Source organism: Musa acuminata, chromosome BXJ2-8 (genome assembly GCF_036884655.1).
Source record: "Musa acuminata AAA Group cultivar baxijiao chromosome BXJ2-8, Cavendish_Baxijiao_AAA, whole genome shotgun sequence".
Classification (NCBI taxonomy): Eukaryota; Viridiplantae; Streptophyta; class Magnoliopsida; order Zingiberales; family Musaceae; genus Musa; species Musa acuminata.
Window position 1 is genome coordinate 42,461,279 of NC_088345.1, and position 21,529 is coordinate 42,482,807.

At 46.9% G+C, this 21,529-nt stretch overlaps 3 protein-coding genes across 5 annotated transcripts; 1 reads left to right on the forward strand and 2 right to left on the reverse strand.

Moving 5' to 3' along the window:
- Window positions 1–16: 16 nt before the first annotated feature.
- Window positions 17–4,864, reverse strand: LOC135619499 (uncharacterized). Of its 3 annotated transcripts, none has more exons than XM_065121587.1 (6): window positions 4,639–4,864; window positions 3,772–3,958; window positions 2,714–2,800; window positions 2,282–2,632; window positions 1,585–1,747; window positions 17–1,444 (listed from the first exon to the last, which is right to left on the reverse strand). In XM_065121587.1, exons 2-6 carry the CDS (start codon window positions 3,838–3,840, stop codon window positions 378–380), a joined length of 1,737 nt encoding a protein of 578 aa, XP_064977659.1. In that variant the 5' UTR covers window positions 3,841–3,958; window positions 4,639–4,864; the 3' UTR covers window positions 17–377. The 3 variants fall into 3 exon arrangements, with proteins under 3 accessions (XP_064977659.1, XP_064977658.1, XP_064977657.1); XM_065121586.1 differs by having other exon boundaries at window positions 4,598–4,864; XM_065121585.1 differs by having other exon boundaries at window positions 3,772–3,964; window positions 4,598–4,864.
- Window positions 4,865–11,956: 7,092 nt separating this feature from the next.
- Window positions 11,957–14,951, forward strand: LOC135619502 (uncharacterized). Its single transcript, XM_065121589.1, has 3 exons — window positions 11,957–12,196; window positions 12,812–13,309; window positions 14,517–14,951. The coding sequence occupies exons 1-3, from the start codon at window positions 12,002–12,004 to the stop codon at window positions 14,745–14,747; spliced, it is 924 nt and encodes a 307-aa protein (XP_064977661.1). The 5' UTR covers window positions 11,957–12,001; the 3' UTR covers window positions 14,748–14,951.
- Window positions 14,952–16,786: 1,835 nt separating this feature from the next.
- LOC135619503 (actin-7) lies at window positions 16,787–19,727 on the reverse strand. The gene is made up of 5 exons (XM_065121590.1): window positions 19,569–19,727; window positions 18,679–18,749; window positions 18,201–18,594; window positions 17,511–18,124; window positions 16,787–17,200 (listed from the first exon to the last, which is right to left on the reverse strand). The coding sequence occupies exons 2-5, from the start codon at window positions 18,736–18,738 to the stop codon at window positions 17,135–17,137; spliced, it is 1,134 nt and encodes a 377-aa protein (XP_064977662.1). The 5' UTR covers window positions 18,739–18,749; window positions 19,569–19,727; the 3' UTR covers window positions 16,787–17,134.
- Window positions 19,728–21,529: the final 1,802 nt, after the last annotated feature.

The following is a 21,529-nucleotide window of genomic DNA, read 5'->3' on the forward strand; positions in this document are numbered from 1 at the left end:
GAAGCAAATGCATCCGTAGAGTTCACCAATTCACTTCCAAGGAAAAATTACAAGGTACAGTATCTATTTACATCTTTTCTTTATAAAACATGGCTAAGCAACCAAAAACTCAGAAATAAAATTAGTTCTTCTGTCTCTTTCTCAGTTACCAGCATAATTTTATGGACAGAACATGCTGCATAATGAACTAGCGTCAGTTTCTCGATTTCGAGATGGATGGTAAAACCTTCAGACCAACAAAAGACACTCATTGCACCCCAAACTGGCGCCATCTGATGCAGTCAGATTCAGGTTCCACGGGATCGCCATTTGCAGGCTCCAATACTCGTGGCCGAGGTCCTAAAACTTGTCTGCCATGACCTATGATGCTCATTAACTTACTGTTTGTCATTTGTTGAGATATCACAGTCATTGGTGGCATGTCTTTTGCTGCCTGATGCAGTGTCCTCTGGAAGCGCATGTTGGTTGGCTTCATTGCATCCCTTCTTGACCTCATCAGCCATAATTTCCACACCAGTTAACTGTTCTTGATTAATAATATGATTCTGACTATCCAATTTCTCCACGGGTGAAGTGTTACCAACCATGGCATTGAATGATGCAGTCCCCTTCTCAACCGATGTGTTATCTCCATTATCATGGACTTCCAAGGCTTTGTTCTCAGTAGTTTTAGCATCAGAGGGAAGATCCTTCTGCTTGTCCACATTTGCTTCTGCATCATTGTCCTCAGTTGCATCCGTAACCAAATTCAGCAGATCAGTCTGAGGTTCATCAGCCATTATATCATCCGATTCCATCTCAGATGCATATTTTATGTCTGCAGCCAATATCTCATCAACATCAATGGCAGAGATATCAATATCATCCTTTCTCTCAGACAAATCAGCCATTTCATGTGAAACTGTGTCTGGAGGATTGTTTGTAACTCCTTGAAAGCAGCCTTGCGCTTGCTGCCCCCCATGCCTCACACAAGTTGCTGATGATGAAACTGCATTTTCTGGAGGTTGCACAGCCATGGTAATAGCAGGTCTGCTGAAGTGGACACTAGCAGGCTGCAGGCCTGTTGTGTTAGTAACAGCCAGTGATTTAACGTTGTTAATTGTAGAAGATTGAGAACCTCCGCGAGGCCTGATATGAACAGCATTTTTTGATTGTGCAGCCTTGAACAAAGAGGCAGCAGTGGAAGGTGTGGCAATGCGACCCCCTGCAGCAAATGCAGCAGCTTGTATCAGAGAACTTGGACCGGTAGAAGGCTTCACAAGGGCCATGGACTTTTTTTGGGTTGTCCGAGATTTGTTCAAAGTGTTAACTATCATCTTTTTAGATGTTGCAGGAGTGGAAGCTTCCCGAAGTTGATTAAGTGGTTGAGTTGAGACTGGCAATCCTTCAGATGGCACAGCTGAAGGTGCAGAAGAACTAGCTGCTGAGATTAATTGTGTTCCACCTGTTTCAAATGTCAGTGAATCATTACTCAAAAGACAGTTTGTACAGTTACTCATGTATATATATGCCCAAGATTAACCAGGTACAAGAGGGAATCAGGAAAAAGAAAACAAAAGCCAAACCAAGTACTAGAGAAAGAACCTGATAGTACAGCTGATAATTTCACAGATTTGGGCACATCAAGAGCCAAGGAAATTGCCTTTTGTGCCGCCGCCAGCCTCTCCTCAGATCGGGTCGAGCTGGCGGACTTGTTGCTGGAACCTGCTAGTGAGTTGGCATCATTCTTCCGAATGACGGACCATCTCTGAAAAATTACAGGGGATACAAATTATCAAGCAACATTTGCAAATGCTGGAAAACTAACAGATGTACCACAACAAAACACAGACACACAAATCTTGAAATGATCTCATCATCTTATGTAGTACTAACACTAAATTTGCATTCTGGCTCGATACATATTACACTTGCAGACTCCTTCAAGTATCCTCCAATATTGAACAATAGGATGATCCATGAAAAAATCATAACTAAATTTATCCAGATTACTTGTTCTGGATATGTTCATCATAAGGATAGATAACAAAATTGCTGAGTAACAGAACCTTCTGGGAAAGCAAAACCAAAAAAAAAGATCCATCCGCAAGTCTCTTCTTCATTGTAAGAAAAAACTTTACAGGTACATGCACCATTGTCATAAACATTCAAGTTCGAGACTCAATTAGCAAGGTCCAGAACTGCAAACTACTAACTCATGATACAGATAATCATATTACTGAGAACTAATAAAAGACATGAGATAGAAACATCTTAACACTCTATGTAGTAGCTGAGATACCTGTGAAGCATTTCTGCCTTGTTGGTGATCTCCTTTAATAGTGTTTGCCCAATTCCTTTCACCAAACTTCTGCCCTGCAGATATGATTTCCATATCCTCCTCTTCGGTCCATGTTCTCCTCCTTTTTTTATCATTTCCATCTGATACATGAGCAAAAGTTCCTGCTGGCAGGGGTTGCTTCTGGAGAGAAGTAATTGCACTGCTACTTTCATGGTTAACCCGAGAGAGCAGTTGTTTGTCTGACGGGAGATGTAACCTTTGATCACTGGATATATTTACAGCCAAGGGAGCTTCTAGATTTGTCCGATTTGTGGGGCCTGGTTCACGTGGCAGGCCACATGAGATCAAAACCTGATCATGTACCAGGTATATTTAATGCGATCAGACAGAAATAAAAGTCAGATAATACTTGTAAATATCAGACGACAATACCTTGACACATGCAGCAGCCTCAGATAAGGCTTCACCACTAGCAGCAGGCACAGCTTCAATTTCTAGTTCAAGATCGCTCTCATCATCCTGAAAGGAAGTTGCGCTACATATTAGACAATCAGGATAGGTGAACTTGTATATGTGAGTAAATAATACTCAAAGCTAAGATGAAATATGAACATGAGATGAATTTTTCAGTTAAGCAGAGGCAAGGAAGCACTAGAATTAAATATTCTTGGACCAAGACAACATGAAATTAGTAATAAGGTCTCAAAATAGTTAGAGAAACAGGTTCACAGAATCGCACACAATATAGCATGCTACATGATCATTCTAAAAAGCAAGCTTGTTAGAGGCACAGAATCATGATACAAAATGCTACACGATCATTCTAAAATGAACCTATCAACGGAAAAAAGAGAGTGGAAATTATTGTCTTAAGGATCTACAGTTTGTTGGAGACATGTAACTACAAGAATAAAAAATCCAGGGTGTTCTTGCACTGTTAAGGTTTAAATTATAAGCCTTTATCTAAAATTATCTAGTACCATTTTGTCTTGAGCCTGAGTTTTGGGCCATGCCATTTTGGTTGACTAATTAATAACAACAAAGAGAAGGTTAATAGGTTCAAAAGATTCTCATCACCTTCTTGCATCTATAATTTCTGACTTCTAGTGGATTTTCTTTCATGCTGATTCAATGGCTAATCTACTTTACATTTTCAAACTTGTCTTTACAACTCTGAATTTGGAGTTCATATCTCATACGCCACAAGCATTGAATACCCAGATAGGTCTATTAACTACAAAATCATATAAATACATGAAACATAATACTACCACACAAGATGAATCCTGCCAGTTTACATCAACTTAATCTAGCAAAAACTTTTACTTAGAACCAAATTTGGTGGGCTATTGCAAGTAAAAGAAGCTAAATTGTAGAAAAGAAATCTTGCCACAAGTAAATCATAGTATTGTGTCTTAAGCAATCTCTCTCAGCTCCACAATTAGATAACACTTGAAGGCATGGAATAAGAACTACAGAAGTGAACAAACCAAAGGCTCAGCTGCATCATCTGTCTTCTCCAGCAATGCATGATGGTAGGCCAAATGCCGCCACAGCATCTGGTACTCCCGAGCATTAGTAATTCCAGTGGCAGTTCTCTTGACCAGTGCACTCCAGTCGATACTAACATCAGCAACCTGAGAAACCTCTTGGAGAAGAGTAAGTATCACTGCTGGGCTGTACCTACAAGAAAAAAAAATCTTATATTGTAATGTAAAAAAGTTTAACTGGATGTATTATTTCTGATAAAAACATGTCAACGTAAATTCACATATTTATGATCTTAATAAAACAACAAATGCAGAGAACAGGATCATGCTTTGAGATTGCTGTGGACACTACTAAAAGGTAAGTGCCAAGCCACATTGTGCGAGAATACAGACAATTACATCGTGTGAACCCCACATAAGCAATTCCTATTAACGATCAAAGAAGGGGAGAAAAATAAGATTGAGCATAAGCTTACCAACTTATGATCGTAACCAAATATTGATGTTAAACCCAATAGCGCACAAACATAAAGGTCCATTTTTGGCATAAAAAACGAAGAATTTCCATGCCCTTGGCACGTAAACCACCAATGACGACAAAAATTAGATCTTTTTTCCCCAGCGATCTCATACCAAACCGTCAGATGAGTTCCAATCCGAGAAAAAAACCTCACGGACTTGGTGCAGAAGGTAGAATCCGACAGAAAACTCCAGACCGATCAAACCACCGAAAGATTCTTGATCCAAATTGCCGACTAAAGACGCAGAAAACCGTAAAAGACAGGATCGAAGAAACAACGGATAGAAAAAGGATTAAAAGAGAAACCTTTGCAGAAGCAAAGAGACATCTTCCTCACTGAATCCGACCTTCTTGGTCGCCCCCGTCGTCATCGAACCGAATCGAAACCGTGGGGACACGGCAACCAACAGAAACAATGACAACCCCTTAGGGGTTGCCGATCTACGGGGCGCACGCTGCTCGGATTGGTTCGATGGCGCCGGCTACGGCGGACGCCGAGGAGGAGAGGGGGGAATCGGAGCGGCGCAGGAACAGAGGGGAGAAGGAATCGAGGGTTCCACGGAGTTGAACAGTATTCGGACTCCACTAATTTGATTCTTACACGTGTGCCATATCGGAGATAGCTGCGGTCGCAATGGTTCTTTTTATCCGTTGATGCAAGGAGTGACCGACGATCAAACGGCGATGAAAAAAAGATTTTTTCATTTTTGATTAAATGAGTTTAAAATATAAAATACTTAAAAATACTCTTAATGTTATCGACATCATAACCAGTCTTTAATAACGAAGATTAATTAAAATCTAGTGATCAAAATAACTAGATTTGATGATATTGAAGTAAGAGGAAAAACTAATAAAATCAATTTTATATGTTTATATGAATTTCGAAAAATCATAATGAAATTTGAAAATTTTTTAGTATGATTCCAAAAATATGTATAATGTTGTGGTTCATTTATAAGTGTAACGATACAAATATTATCCACCTTGCTTCACAACGAGTAATAACATTGAATATTAAATTAATAAATTTTTTTATTTATGTGGATTAAATTTAGTTTGTTTGCATCATGATATTTTTTAATATGATTTTAGAACTAAAAATTAATATAACAAAGTTCGTTTAAGAGTATGGTAATGCATAGTAAAAGAAGTCGAAAATAGAAACAGGAAAGAGGATCAAGATAATAAGAAAATAAAAAATGATGAGTAAATTATCTCTAAAGGAAGGAATTAGGGTAAATTCTCGAAAAAAACCTAAAAAATTATCGTAGAATTTTTAAAAAAATAATTATTCTATCTCTATTGATCACCTCTCTCCACCTCGTCCTTTGCCTCTTTGATCGTCATGCTAGTTACCTCCTTATGTTATACATCATCCCATTTTGCTAGACTTGCTTAGCAAGAAAAACACAATGACTTCTATTGGACTAATCATAGAAGCACAATCTTTACGACCAACAACAAAGGCTACAAATGACAACGAAGGCATGCTTCCTCTTTCCTTGCGAGCAGTTGACGATGAGGTTTTGGGAATCCTTCACAACTCCGATGAAGGCCGTAAGCGAGGGTCAGTCACTCCCCTCCTTTCCTTGCTTATGGTTGATGGCGAGTGGGGCGAAAATGATGATTTCAATGAAGAGACCCATTTAAAAATAAAGATAGTTGACAGTATTTCTCTGGAGATGACGGTGAGTCTAATGAAGATACGAGTAAAATATATTTTTCATGTCATCATAGGTGATGAGTGCAATAATGGCGAAACGACGTGAATGACGTCAGCCACCCTGTACCGTGACTTCACTCCACGGTCAACGAAACCCTGGGACACCGTCCCAGGCGCATTAACGCCCGGACTGGATCCCGTCCGTCACCACAACACCCTCACCCCTCGTCCAACGAGCCCAGCTCTGCGCCTTCCAGGGCTCGGTCAAGGGTAAGGAACACGCCAATCGAGATGTGCCATACCCTGCAGCAGCCCGGTCTCCAACACAGCCCCAATGGGCGTGTCAGACGCAGCGCGAGGTACTTACCCAGGCCCATCTATAAATACTAGAGGGTTCCAGACGAGGAGGGGGGGAGACTGGGACACCACACTTGTACGGAGGCATTCCGTCCTCCAAAACCTCCTCCACATCTCTCCCTAACTTGATTGTCGGAGGGGTCGGGCCGAGCTTCCGACCCGACCTGTGTGCAGGAGCGAAGACGAGGTGACCTCTTCCCGGCGCCGCTGCGGGGCTGCCGACCCGATCTACTGCCCGCAGCCACCATCCTGACCGGGAGACTCCGAGGGAGCTGCGCCCGAGATCCTCGACATTCCGAGCCCCAGAACCGAGCCGCGTCGGCCCCGAGGCCACGGCTTAAAAAGTTACTTACCGTAACATTTTGGCGCTAGAAGGAGGGTCCGGAATGACGGTACGTTAGCTTTCTCCTTGGTTGCTCCGTTGCAGCCGACCTGCACCAGCAGCAGCGACTGCTGGGGCCGGTCTCGGCTCCTCGGCCTCTCGGCCACTCGGCCCCACGCGCGCGGCCAACCCGCGCGCCTTGGGCCCCTCGGTCCCACGCGCGTGGCCACCCCGCCCGCGTCCCACGCGCGCGGCCAACCCGCCCGCGTCCCACGCGCGCGGCCAACCCGCCCGCGTCCCACGCGCGCGACCAGCCCGCGCGTCCCGAGCTCCTCGGCCACGCGCGCAACCAGCCCGTGCGTCCCGAGCTCCTCGGCCACGCGCGCGACCAGCCCGTGCGTCCCGAGCTCCTCGGCCACACGCGCAACCAGCCCGTGCGTCCCGAGCTCCTCGGCCACGCGCGCGACCAGCCCGCGCGTCCCGAGCCCCTCGGCCACGCGCGCGACCAGCCCGTGCGTCCCGAGCTCCTCGGCCACGCGCGCGTCCAGCCCGTGCGTCCCGAGCTCCTCGGCCACACGCGCGACCAGCTCGCGCGTCCCGAGCTCCTCGGCCACGCGCGCGGCTCGGCCCCACACGCGCGGCCAGCCCGCCCGCGTCGGCCCCACGCGCGCGACCAGCCCGCGCGTCTCGGCCACTCGGCCCCACGCGCGCGGCCAACCCGCGCGTCTCAGCCACTCGGCCCCACACGCGCGGCCAACCCGTCCGCGTCGGCCTCACGCGCGCGACCAGCCCGCGCGCCTCGGAACCCTCGATCTCACGCACCGGCCAAACCGCCCGCGTCCCATGCGCGCGGCCAGCCCGACCGCGCCGAACACCTCGGCCATAGCGTGCCCGAGACCTCCTCGGCCACAGCCTACCCGAGACCACCTCGGCCATAGCGTGCCCGAGACCACCTCGGCCACAGCCTATCCGAGACCACCTCGGCCATAGCGTGCCCGAGACCTCCTCGGCCACAGCCTACCCGAGACCTCCTCGGCCATAGCGTGCCCGAGACCTCCTCGGCCACGGCTTACCCGAGACTTCCTCTACGCGGCCTAAGTAGCTCCTCGGCCATGGTATGCCCGAGAGCTCCACGGCCACGGCTTGCCCGAGACTTCCTCTATGCACGCGCAAGTAGCTCCTCGGCCGCGGCATGCATGAGGAGAGATATGGCGTCGCCTGAGAGACTTGGCTCATGCGCGGCCAACACGCTGCCTCGCTGCCTCGGCCCCTCGGCCTCATGCGCGGCCAACACGCTGCCTCGTTGCCTCGGCCCCTCGGCCTCATGCGCGGCCAACACGCTGCCTCGGCCTCGGGCGCAGCCAGCACGCTGCCTCGGCCACTCGGCCTCGTGCGCAGCCAGCACGCCGCCTCACTGCCTCGTCCACTCGGCCTCGTGCGCAGCCAGCGCGCAGCCTCGCTGCCTCGACCTCATGCGCGGCCAGCACGCTGCCTCGGCCCCTCGGCCTCGTTCGCAGCCAGCGAGCGGCCTCATGCAAACACGCTGCCTTGCTGCCTCGGCCACCCGGTCACATGCGCAGCCAACACGCTGCCTCGCTGCCTCGGCCCCTCGGCCTCATGCGCGGCCAACACGCTGCCTCGCTGCCCCGGCCACTCGGCCTCGGGCGCAGCCAGCACGCAGCCTCGCTGCCTCGGCCTCATGCGCAGCCAACATGCTGCCTCGCTACCTCGGCCCCTCGGCCTCATGCGCGGCCAGCACGCTGCCTCGGCCCCTCGGCCTCGTTCGCAGCCAGCGAGCGGCCTCATGCAAACACGCTGCCTTGCTGCCTCGGCCACCCGGTCACATGCGCAGCCAACACGCTGCCTCGCTGCCTCGGCCCCTCGGCCTCATGCGCGGCCAACACGCTGCCTCGCTGCCCCGGCCACTCGGCCTCGGGCGCAGCCAGCACGCAGCCTCGCTGCCTCGGCCTCATGCGCAGCCAACATGCTGCCTCGCTACCTCGGCCCCTCGGCCTCATGCGCGGCCAGCACGCTGCCTCGGCCCCTCGGCCTCGTTCGCAGCCAGCAAGCGGCCTCATGCAAACACACCGCCTTGCTGCCTTGCTGCCTCGGCCACATGCGCAGCCGGCAAGCAGCATCGCTGCCTCGGCCACTCGGCCACATACGCGGCCGCCTCACTGCGTCGTCCACTCGGCCTCGTGCGCAGCCAGCGCGCAGCCTCGCTGCCTCGACCTCATGCGCGGCCAGCACGCTGCCTCGGCCCCTCGGCCTCGTTCGCAGCCAGCGAGCGGCCTCATGCAAACACGCTGCCTTGCTGCCTCGGCCACCCGGTCACATGCGCAGCCAACACGCTGCCTCGCTGCCTCGGCCACTCGGCCACATGCGCAGCCGGCAAGCAGCATCGCTGCCTCGGCCACTCGGCCACATACGCAGCTGCCACACTGCCTCGGCCACTCGGCCACATGCGCAGCCAACACGCTGCCTCACGGCCTCGGCCACTCGGCCACATGCGCAGCCAACATACTGCGCGCTGCCTCGGCCCCATGCGCGGTCTATCTGCCTACACCGAGCACCTCGGCCAATCACTGCCGAGATCCACCTCGGCGCGGCCCGACCGCCTGTCGTGTTTCTCGGTCGCGTGGTGCCCGAGGCCACGTCCTCGCGTCCTGCCCGCCTGATCGTGCTACTCGGTCGCATGACCCTCGCGACCACGCCTGCGCGGTTACCCCGCCTGCGTCGTGCTCCTTGGCCCCATATTCCCGAGACAGACCAGTGCCGCCAGTACGCCCGCGTCGTGCCCCTCGGCACCATAAACCCCGAGACACGTCTGCGCAGCCAGCCTGCCCGCGCCGAACTCCATGGCCCTATCCACCTGATTCACGCCCCTCGGCCGCGGCTTGCCTGCGCCGAACCCCACAGCTCCATGCTTGCCAAGCCCACCACCTCGGTCGCAGCCTGCCTGCACCGAGCACCTCGGCGACTCTCTGCCGAAATCCCACCTCAGCGCGGCCTGCCCGCCTAAGCGGCGTCCCTCGGTCGCAGCCTGCCTGCACCGAGCACCTCGGCCAATCTCTGCCGAGACCCACCTCGGCGCGGCCCGACCGCCTGTCGTGTTCCTCGGCCGCGTGGTGCCCGAGGCCACGTCCTCGCGTCCTGCCCGCCTGATCGTGCTACTCGGTCGCATGGCCCTTGCGACCACGCCTGCGCGGTCTGCCCGCCTGCGTCGTGCTCCTCGGTCGCGTAATGCCCGAGACCACACCTGCGCCGCCAGCCGCCTGCGTCGTGCTCCTTGGCTCCATGTTCCCGAGACAGACCAGTGCCGCCAGTACGCCCGCGTCGTGCCCCTCGGCTCCATAAACCCCGAGACACGTCTGCACGGCCAGCCTGCCCGCGCCGAACTCCTCGGCCCTCTAGCTTTACACCACCCGGGACACGCCTGCGCGGCCTGCCCGCTTGCGTCGTGCTCCTCGGCTCTTCGGTTTCACGCCACCCAAGACATGCTCGGCCGCTCCTCGGCCCCTCGGCTTTACGCCACCCAAGACATGCTCGGCCGCTCCTCGGCCCTTCGGCTTTACGCCACCCAAGACATGCTCGGCCGCCCCTCGGCCGCTCGGCTTTACGCCACCCAAGACACGCTCGGCCGCTCCTCGGCCCTTCGGCTTTACGCCACCCAAGACATGCTCGGCCGCCCCTCGGCCGCTCGGCTTTACGCCACCCAAGACACGCTCGGCCGCTCCTCGGCCCTTCGGCTTTACGCCACCCAAGACATGCTCGGCCGCTCCTCGGCCCCTCGGCCTTACGCCACCCGAGACCACGCCTGCGCGGCCTGCCCGCCTGCGTCGTGCTCCTCGGCTCTTCGGCTTTACGCCACCCGAGACCACGCCTGCGCGGCCTGCCCGCCTGCGTCGTGCTCCTCAGCTCTTCGGCTTTACGCCACCCGAGACCACGCCTGCGCGGCCTGCCCGCCTGCGTCGTGCTCCTCGGCTCTTCGGCTCTACGCCACCCGAGACCACGCCTGCGCGGCCTGCCCGCCTGCACCGTGCTCCTCGGCTCTTCGGCCTAACGCCACCCGAGACCACGCCTGCGCGGCCTGCCCGCCTGCGTCGTGCTCCTCGGCTCTTCGGCCTAACGCCACCCGAGACCACGCCTGCGCGGCCTGCCCGCCTGCGTCGTGCTCCTCGGCTCTTCGGCTTTACGCCACCCAAGACATGCTCGGCCGCCCCTCGGCCCTTCGGCTTTCCACCTCCCGACACATACTAGGGCCCTTTCCGGTCCCTCGGCCTTGGGCCGCACGGGAGTCCATTCCTCTGCCGCACCCCCAGGGTCTACGACTCCGCACCCGACTGACTCGAAGAACGAAAGCCATGCCTCGAACTCTCGCTACGACTGCCGACGCATAGCTTCTTTCCGGGGGGGAATATGATGAGTGCAATAATGGCGAAACGACGTGAATGACGTCAGCCACCCTGTACCGTGACTTCACTCCACGGTCAACGAAACCCTGGGACACCGTCCCAGGCGCATTAACGCCCGGACTGGATCCCGTCCGTCACCACAACACCCTCACCCCTCGTCCAACGAGCCCAGCTCTGCGCCTTCCAGGGCTCGGTCAAGGGTAAGGAACACGCCAATCGAGATGCGCCATACCCTGCAGCAGCCCGGTCTCCAACACAGCCCCAATGGGCGTGTCAGACGCAGCGCGAGGTACTTACCCAGGCCCATCTATAAATACTAGAGGGTTCCAGACGAGGAGGGGGGGAGACTGGGACACCACACTTGTACGGAGGCATTCCGTCCTCCAAAACCTCCTCCACATCTCTCCCTAACTTGATCGTCGGAGGGGTCGGGCCGAGCTTCCGACCCGACCTGTGTGCAGGAGCGAAGACGAGGTGACCTCTTCCCGGCGCCGCTGCGGGGCTGCCGACCCGATCTACTGCCCGCAGCCACCATCCCGACCGGGAGACTCCGAGGGAGCTGCGCCCGAGATCCTCGACATTCCGAGCCCCAGAACCGAGCCGCGTCGGCCCCGAGGCCACGGCTTAAAAAGTTACTTACCGTAACAATAGGTGTTTCGAGGTTGAGGTACTCTACTAAAAATTATCAAACTTAATATATATCTTTTTCATCAAGTCACTCAATCAAGATCACCCATGGAGGGGAGGTTGATTTAGGAGTGAAAAAACGATATTTATAAAAAAAATATAAATCGTAGAGAAAAAGAAAGTATATAGTTATTATTAAAAGAAAGTGTAAGAAAAAGTTTTCTTTTATTTTTGTTTTTATAAATATTATTTAATCCCACCATAAAATTGAAGCGCATTAGAGACGGAGAGAAGCCCTCTCGGGTTGGTGGATTGCTCTCGTCATGGCCGCCATCGCCAGTCACTCCCTCTCCTTCGCTTCTCGCCGCCCACTCTCGGCCTCCCGACCCACCAAAACCCAAACTCCGACAGCGCTCCCTGTCCACCGGCACCCGATAGGCAGATCCGCCCTCTCATCTTCGCAGCCGCCCCGGAGACCCTTCAAGGCGTGCGTCAATGTCGCAGATTCCACCTCAAAGGTGCCAGCCTTTTTTCCTTTTTCGTTTTCGCTCTTCAATTTTAACCCGGTCGATTCCAATTCTTGGATCCAGTAGGATAAGAACTCAGCAATTGTGATCGGTATGTCCCTCTGGATTGGTTTGATGCTCAAAGAAGGTTCTTTTTGTTACGTCTTTTGTCGTTGAACATGAATTGTTATGCACAAGTTCGGATCTTGCATTTCCCAGTGCTTTACTCTCTTAAAATTGCAACGAATTCTTCAATTTGTCGTCAAATCAGGGAAAAGAATATTATTTTGATAGTCTGTTCACAAAAACTGCTCTCACTGTATCTCTTTCAGCTGAAAATTCAAGTTTTGTTGGCTGTATAATGTTAGATGTAGTTTCTTCTTCTTCTTCTTCTTCTTCTTGTTTGAATGATTAGTTAAATAGAGACTACTAAATTTGCTATAAATTTCTATAATTTAAGGAAAAAAGGTTCAATTTGCAGACCATCCTATATAGATGGATAAGGAATTGGGGACAAAAGTAATACGATTACTGGAAGAGAAATAATTTCAGCTTTTTATAAAATGCATTCTTCTTATTTAAACTAAATTTGATAAATATGTTGATGATGGTACTAATTTGCTTCAGACTATAAATGGTGATGAAGAGAACCAGATATCAGGAGCAGTTGATAAAAAAGACCTGCCTGCAATGAAGACCCTCATTCAAGCATACAAGAAGGCTATTATAGATGGAGATGAAAAGAGTGCCCAAGAAAATGAGACTCTGATATGTATTACTGAGAATGAGAAGAATAATTTGACTGCAAAATTTGCAGAGATCACAGCAGAGATAGCTTCTGGCAAGGAAAGTTTCCTTCGACTGAAAGCTGATTTCGAGAATTTTAGAAAACAGTCTGAGAAGGACCGCCTTAACTTTACATCTGATATACAAGGGGATGTGATTGAGAGTTTGTTGCCCATGGTCGACAGTTTTGAAAACACCAAAAAGGAGATAAAACCGGAAACAGAGAAGGAGAAGAAGATCGAGACAAGTTATCAAGGCATATACAAGCAGTTTGTGGAGGTCATGAGAAGCTTGGGTGTGGCTCTGGTAGAGACTGAGGGCAAGCCGTTTGATCCTTCTGTAAGTTGACCTCTTAAAATCCTTCCACTGCAGATCTTTCTGTCTTCTTCCAGCATGCACTGAAGTCCAGGTTATTTACTTAGAAGTCGACAGTACATTATCCTTTGCACACGTTGTTTGCACTCATTTTCTTATGAGATTATATTTTTGTTGGTTTCTAGTTAGGTAAAGAAATAAATATTAAGAACTATTGGCAGCATTAGTTGATACAAGGTCCTTTTTTTATTCTGAGCCATCGTGAGGTTGTGACCTAATTGATAAAACAAAAGGGGCGTACCCGAGGCTCCCACCGATTCGAGGTCTGGGGAGGGTCAATGTACGCAACCTTATTCTTAAATATTCAAAGCGGTCATTTTCGTGACTCGAACCCTAGTCTCCCAAGTTGCAAAGAAACAACCTTACTACTGTACCGAGGCCCGCCCTCATGTATCTATGACCTAATTGATGGTTTGGTTAAATCAACATTTAGCTTATGTGACTCCCAGCATATATTTATATCCACCTGGATGCCTTGCGATCTGCCACTTTTAGTTAAAGTAAGCAGTCAAAGGTTTTCCTAGTATAGTACGAATTAAACATCCAGCTGTCCTTGAGTCCAAGCTCAGCCCTAGCACTAACTAGAAGTATGTGAGCACTTAAAATGTTGCCAAGTGGTGCCAAAATGCGCTAGGAATGTTAATTGTATCGATTATATATTGGAATAATGTTTGTTATTAGATGTCATGAGGAACTTTAAGCATTAATCGATCATCAGTGTTTCACGAACGTGTGGTGTCTCTATATTAGGGAACCAGATGATAGAGTTTATGCATCCATGGATCATCATTTGAATAGGAATTGCTGTGCTTTCTTTCTTCACAAAGTGGGAAGATTTTGTTCCTGCCTTGTTCTCTAAAGTTTTACATGGCAAGAGGTTGTGTGGGACCTTAAAGTATTGATATTAATATTTATTTCGGTTGTTATATTGATAAGAATCAAACTCAATTTGTAAGCCAGATATTACTTTTTCTTGACTTCTCAGGTTTTATATTTACTTCAAACTTGGTCTCAGGAGCTCCTGTAGCAGATTAAATTTTGGCCGTTGAACTGCATTTTCTGTTGATTATTCGATAAAGTTTACTTCCTGCCTTGTTGCACATTCTTGGTGTATTTGATTAAACTGATGGAAGTTAAGTTGATTCACATTCCAAGCCTTCTGTTCTTATAGATCCATGAGGCTATTGCAAGAGAAGAATCCCAACAGTTCAAAGCCGGCATTGTCTCACAAGAGCTCCGTCGTGGATTTGTTCTGGGGGAGCGGCTGCTCAGAACAGCGACTGTCAAAGTTTCCACTGGCCCGGGTCAAGTGAAAGGTAGTTCGGACGCCGAAAGACCTTTGGAGCAGCCTTTGGAAGCTAAATCTGATGAGGATTCAAGCCCAACAACAAGCAACAGCTAGTTTACAATATGGGTTCAAAATCATCAGGAGGAACTGTTTATTGAGGTAGAGTCACAGTGAAAAAGCAAAGCCATTTTACAGCCCTAAAACTTGGGTTTTACAACCTCTCTTCCCAGCCGTAGTTCTATTGGGAACATCTATTGAGAATTATTAACAACAGTGTTCTGATTTTGCTATGGAATGACCAATTATCCTGATTTCTTATATGGTAGTCGGACTAGTGATCTGTTCAAAATGCGATTTGTTGACCTTACTTCTTAACTTTGCTCCTTTTTTTTTTTTTTTTGTGGGATGGCAAATATCTTGATCTCTGATATGGCAGTCTGGCAAGTCATAAGTTTACAATGCAATTCACTAACATTTCTTCTAAACTTTGCTCTATTTTTGCTATGAAACAGAAAATATCTTGATTTATAATGTGGCAGTCAGAGTAGTGATGTGTTTAAAATGCAATTTCTTATATGGCAGTCAGACAAGTAATATGTTTGTTTACTATGCAATTCACTGACATTTCTCCATAATTTCCTTTATTTTTGCTATGAAATGGCAACCATCTTGATTTATTGTATGGCAATCAGACAAGTCATCTGTTTACAATGCAATTTACTAACATTTCTCGATAGCTTTGCTATGGAATGGAAAATATCTTGATTTGTTGTGTGGCATTGGGAGTAGTGATATGTTTAAAATGCAATTTGCTAACATTTCTCCACAAGTTTGCTCTATTTTTGCTATGAAATGGCAAATATCTTGATTTCTTGCATGGCAGTTAGACAAGTCATATGTTTAATGTAATTTACTGACATTTATCCACAACTTGCTCTATTTTTGCTATGAAATGGCAAATATCTTGATTTCTTTTAATTTTCCCAAAAAGTAAAGACATATATTACTTGAATAGCAAAAAATATAACTCACTGGGAAAACTACCATTGAAGACCTATCTATTACAGTTATTGGTTCTGACAAAATTAGCAAGTCATTCAGCCACACAGTTTCTCTCTCTAAAAACTAAAGAGTGTCTCTTCAACACAAAGTTTCAAAAGGTTTTTAATAACCCCTAATGATACTCAAAATTTGCCAATTGAATGAGGATAGTCAACATTGTTGAAGGCCTTTCTGGAATTCTTATGTGGCAGTCAGACAAGTCAAATGTTCACAGTCCAATTTACTGCTATATACATATTTTTTTGCTATGAAATGGCAACTATCTTGATTTCTTACATGGTAGTCAGACAAGTCATCATCTATTCACAACAAAGTTTGGTGACATTTTTCCACAACTTCCCTATCTTGAATTCTTACATGGCTGTCAGACAAGTCATCTGTTTACAATAAAATTTGCTGAGATTTGAAGTAATTAATGCCTTATTTCATGACTTGAAACCTTGTGGAGTGCATGTGTGCAAGTGTGGGAACAAAGTGTCTGGTGGGAAACAAAGGCATGGATAATGGTGCATATACCCACATTTCCTAGTCAAGTAATACTCTCAAACAGCTTTGGTTGCTTTCAGAAAATCCTGCACAAATAATTTGCTAAAGCATATTTGATCCAAGATAAGACTAAATTTAAAATAAAATATAAAATCATAATCATCAAAACTGAATCGGTTATCAACTTGATCAATTATGATCATCCGTTGAGCCAATGGGTCACCTGATTGGACCATAATTTAAAAAAAAAAATTATATTTTATGTTAAAAATATAATATTTATAGATAATACTATAATTTTTTTTATTTATATTGGGATGGGATGGAAAGAAGAAAAAAAGAAAACAAATATATCCTATTCTTTTTTAACTGCAGATGCGCAAAGCCTAAATATTTCTCACTAAAGCAAAACCTTCACAATGCTAAACAAGCTGAGCTAACAGTAATGGTTGGCCTTCAACTTGCTTAGTGACTTTAAATACACTAATAATGAAGCAAAGCAAACATTGGCAATTTAGAGTCAACAAAACACATTGGAAATCTTGCTCTCAGAACACAATTTGGGTGACATGCAACAAAATCCACACAGTGAAAGAATTTGCAGATAAATCTGATGCTCTCTCAAACTTGAACACGATCGATCTAATAAACAAGAATACAACATGTCACCGAAAAGAAAAAAGAAAAAGCAAAGCACAGATCAGGTTGTATCGTATATATACTCCTAATACTACTGCCAGACTTGAACAGCCTAGTTTGCCAAAAGAAAGTAAGAACAAGGAACGCTTGCTCATCTTATGGCAGGCATTGAATACAATGATAGTGTTGCACGTAAAAATCCCAAGCAAAGCCAATATAACCTCAACAGAGCCACAACAATATGGAAACATTACCAAACTGACACCAAAAAACTACCCCGACAAAAGCAGAGAAGGCTTGAACCAAGATATTCATCAGAAGCATTTCCTGTGTACAATAGAAGGTCCAGATTCTTCATACTCTTGCTTGGAAATCCACATCTGTTGCATCAAAATGGATAGATTCGGAATAAGCAACTTGGCACATAAAAACTGGTGTCGGATAAGCCAGAATTAACAATAAAGGAATTTGATTTGCAGATATAAACTCAGAACAAGGACAAAATAACTGTTGCTGGTAAGAAACTAGAATATAATTATGAAAATAGCCTCCGAGGAGACATTGCATCACGTGCACAGTTAGGAGGTCAAGAGTTTGAGTCCTGTTGTGAGCATCTAGCATGCATATTATGTAATGTTTGAATGAGTAAATTAACAAAAAACAAAACAAAACCGTGATAAATGGAATTACCTGCTGGAAAGTGCTAAGTGAGGCAAGAATAGAGCCACCTATCCAGACACTATACTTCCGCTCAGGTGGGGCAACCACCTTAATCTTCATGCTACTTGGGGCAAGGGCTGTGATTTCCTTGCTCATCCGGTCAGCAATTCCAGGGAACATTGTGGAACCACCACTGAGAACTATATTGCCATACAGGTCCTTCCTGATATCCACATCACACTTCATAATGGAGTTGTAAGTGGTCTCATGGATGCCAGCAGCTTCCATACCAATCATGGATGGCTGGAAGAGGACTTCTGGGCACCTAAATCTCTCGGCACCGATTGTAATAACCTGTCCATCAGGAAGCTCATAGCTCTTTTCCACAGTAGAGCTGCTCTTGGCGGTCTCTAACTCCTGTTCATAGTCCAATGCGACATATGCAAGCTTTTCTTTAATGTCCCTGACAATTTCCCGTTCTGCTGTTGTCGTGAATGAATAACCTCTCTCGGTCAGGATCTTCATTAAGGCATCGGTCAAATCACGACCAGCAAGATCCAGACGAAGAATGGCATGAGGCAGAGCATATCCTTCATAGATTGGGACAGTATGGCTCACACCATCACCAGAATCCAGAACAATACCTTTCATCGAATGAATGCAACAGATTAGCTGTGTAATCATAAATACAAGTAATTAGTAATACAAAATGAGACATACCAGTTGTACGACCACTGGCATACAAGGAGAGAACAGCCTGAATTGCAACATACATAGCAGGCACATTGAAGGTTTCAAACATGATTTGGGTCATTTTTTCTCTGTTGGCCTTGGGGTTAAGAGGAGCTTCAGTGAGCAATATAGGATGCTCCTCAGGGGCGACACGAAGCTCATTGTAGAAAGTGTGGTGCCAGATCTTCTCCATGTCATCCCAATTGCTAACAATACCATGCTCAATAGGGTACTTCAAAGTAAGGATACCTCTCTTGGACTGAGCCTCATCACCAACATAGGCATCTTTCTGGCCCATCCCAACCATGACACCAGTGTGACGAGGTCGGCCTACAATGCTAGGGAACACAGCCCTAGGAGCATCATCTCCAGCAAAACCAGCCTGCATGATGGAAATTATACTAATGCATAATATCCAGTACGAGTATACAAGAGAACATTCTGGAATCTGGATAGGATATCTAACCTTGACCATCCCAGTACCATTGTCGCAGACAAGAGGTTGGATTTCCTCACCATCAGCCATTTCTTTATGATCTGCAAAAAATTAGGTTGTAGTCAGAACAATCAAAGTTTCACACATATATATATATATATAAACATCTGACTATAGTTTTATCTCGTCACTGTTATAACCTATGAGGCTGTCGTTTTAGTCTCACAGAAATGGCAGATTGAACAAACAATGATCACTCAAAATGGTATCTGAGAATATTTCAGGCATGACAATGATGTGGTCAAAATTCAAACTTTCTAAGAGCTGCAAACAAATATTATACTTCAGCAGCAAATCTCTCGAAAGCCAACTAACAAATTGCACAGAGGCGATGTATATCTGAGTTCCTCTAACACTCCAATCATCTAATTATTGCCTAACATAATCACCGCAGACCAAATAGAACAGATTCATGGAACAATGATCTCCAATTATTAGAGACGACCGCATCCTCAAATCTGGAATTTACTCGCAATTCATTGAAAAGAGGCTCAGACATATTCCTGGACATGGTGATCAAACTTCTCAAAGGTCACATGAGCTCGCAAGTGGCTAATCCAGTAAATTCCATACATACGACATCGAAATCTCCTGTGAAAGATAGCACATGCAAAGAAGTGAATGAAGCAAATGACACACGGAAACAGGTGCCAGATGCAGATCTTAAGAACATAACAATCCTGCAATGGACCTCGCTCGAGATCCGACCTCCGATCACCAGACTCAAATAACAGAAAGGAAAATCTAACCGATCTTCGATCTCCCGATCGAAAGTCTCAATACGATTCAGGAACGAACAATGAAAAGATAAAAATCTTTCGACCGCTTTAAGACTAGAGAAGTGGAGGCAGAGTGCGAACCCTATCGATAGCAGAATGGAGGCGGTTGTGCGGTGGACGGATGCTCCGCCGTGGAGGAGAGGCGCGGGGCTCTTTCGAGGGAATCGGAAACGGGCGACGGAAGAGAGGAGAGAGGGCGAGGGGGTTTTATATGCCACAAAAGGTTTCGAATAGAGAGAGAGAGCGAGAGTGAGCGAGAGAGAGAGAGAGCTCCTTTTGCCTTCCCATTCTTTCTTGCCCACCATGGCAAGCTGTGCAGTGTCAGCGACACTAAAAAAAAAAACACCATTTCTTCAATCACCCACCCACTTACCTTTCAAGTGACATCTGTGAGTTCGTTTGCTTCCACCAATGACAAGACGGGTTTCTAAGATGGTTATAATAATAAGTAGGTAATTTTATTTATTAAAAATAGCCGAGAGTGAGCTGTCTTCCGACGACCTCAACCGTCAGATCGGATAAGGTGGGCTGACGGAGACCGTCTGATCTAGCTTTGGAGGGGATGGGCCCCGGAGGCATAACCTGCGGTGGGGCCCACGCCAACTCGTCCACCGTTCGTTCCTCGCTGGCAATGAGCCGAGCCGATCCGATATGCCTCTTCTCCGGGTTCGGATCCTCTCCGATTACTTTGCGCGGATCCGAATAAGAATTATTTGGTCCGACCCGTGGCGCTCCATCTGATGGTACGTATGTATGGTGATGGGTCGATCCACTAAGCAACATCCATTAACGGCAGAACTAAAGCGGATCCGCATCCGATTCACACACGCTCTCGCTCTCCCTAGGCAATGTGAGTAAGAATGATGCACACACGGAATGGCACAGAGAAAGACTTGGCTGGCCTCCATGGATGAATGGAATGGCATGGCGAGGAGGTGATCACATGAGAGCCAACACCCTCAGCACTGTGCGTAAAGGAAATCAAAAGCTGGGTGGGTGTGTTTAAGCTTTACGACAAAGGCAGCTGTTAATAGAAGAGCATGCTATGCTACAAGTTGGAAAGCTCTCCTTTGGATGGATGAATCAAACCTGCTTGGCTTTACTGGGGACATGAAACAACAGCAGGCCCACCACTAAGAACATGGATGATGATGATGATGATGTGATATATATATACATATGTATATATAATTACACACTTTGATTGATTCTCTCCTATCGAATTTGTGTATATCATTAACAATTTCTTATTGATTAGAAAGAGAACTTAATTTGAGTTGCCACTTGTCCAAACCCTTCGTTATTGTTACTAATTTTGGTTTGGTTCCAATCAATTCATAAATTATTGTTCGATAACATAGATCGTAAATTATTTTTTCTTTGAACTTAAGAATTTAAAGTTCTCAATAATCCCCTTTCATCTAAAAAAGTTATGACTCGCACCCATAGTCAATTTATTCCATATTTTTTTCTCCTTTTTTTTTTTGTCTTTTTTTCATTGTGAATCAATCAATCAACGCATCTATATGTCAATACGTAACAAATCTATATGAGTCCAATCATAAGTTTGAGACTAAAATTTTAAATCATTATACTTTTTATTTAAATTAAAGTAATCTTGACAAGCGAACTAAATCCAAGCATATAGTCTGAGTTAAATTATTATGGAAAACATATGTTTTGGGTGTTGTGATTATCGAAACAAAATTTTTATCATATTTTTCATGATGAAATTCATTAAGATAAACCAGATCAGATTCTCCTTTTTGACCTTTGTATGTTAATTGCATTATGAGTAACTTCAAAAAAAAAAAAAAAAGAAGCTAGTTTTATTCCTAGACATGGTGGGTTGGACCGATGTGTCCTCTATATTTATAGTTCTTTTGTACTATCTTTTAATGATCATGAATCATGATTCCAGTGGCAATGGAGATATCCATTTAGAGTTTAGATGCATCCTTAACTTTGATCCATCTTGGATTAGATGTATTCATATATTTCAGAAAAAGGATGTGGGAGATTCACATACAGCAATGATTTAT

What these genes read in the sequence shown, in the direction of transcription:
- LOC135619503 (XM_065121590.1), bottom strand. Translation starts at nt 18,738, where the DNA reads ATGGCTGATGGTGAGGAAATCCAACCTCTTGTCTGCGACAATGGTACT. An exon ending in ATGGTACTGGGATGGTCAAG is followed by an intron (nt 18,595 to 18,678) that starts GTTAGATATCCT and finishes TCCATCATGCAG; the next exon opens with GCTGGTTTTGCTGGAGATGA. An exon ending in TGCCAGTGGTCGTACAACTG is followed by an intron (nt 18,125 to 18,200) that starts GTATGTCTCATT and finishes ATTCGATGAAAG; the next exon opens with GTATTGTTCTGGATTCTGGT.
- LOC135619499 (XM_065121585.1), bottom strand. Translation starts at nt 4,662, where the DNA reads ATGACGACGGGGGCGACCAAGAAGGTCGGATTCAGTGAGGAAGATGTC. An exon ending in GTCTCTTTGCTTCTGCAAAG is followed by an intron (nt 3,965 to 4,597) that starts GTTTCTCTTTTA and finishes TTTTTCTTGTAG; the next exon opens with GTACAGCCCAGCAGTGATAC. An exon ending in AGGCTGCTGCATGTGTCAAG is followed by an intron (nt 2,633 to 2,713) that starts GTATTGTCGTCT and finishes GTACATGATCAG; the next exon opens with GTTTTGATCTCATGTGGCCT.
- LOC135619502 (XM_065121589.1), top strand. Translation starts at nt 12,002, where the DNA reads ATGGCCGCCATCGCCAGTCACTCCCTCTCCTTCGCTTCTCGCCGCCCA. An exon ending in TCGCAGATTCCACCTCAAAG is followed by an intron (nt 12,197 to 12,811) that starts GTGCCAGCCTTT and finishes AATTTGCTTCAG; the next exon opens with ACTATAAATGGTGATGAAGA. An exon ending in GCAAGCCGTTTGATCCTTCT is followed by an intron (nt 13,310 to 14,516) that starts GTAAGTTGACCT and finishes CTGTTCTTATAG; the next exon opens with ATCCATGAGGCTATTGCAAG.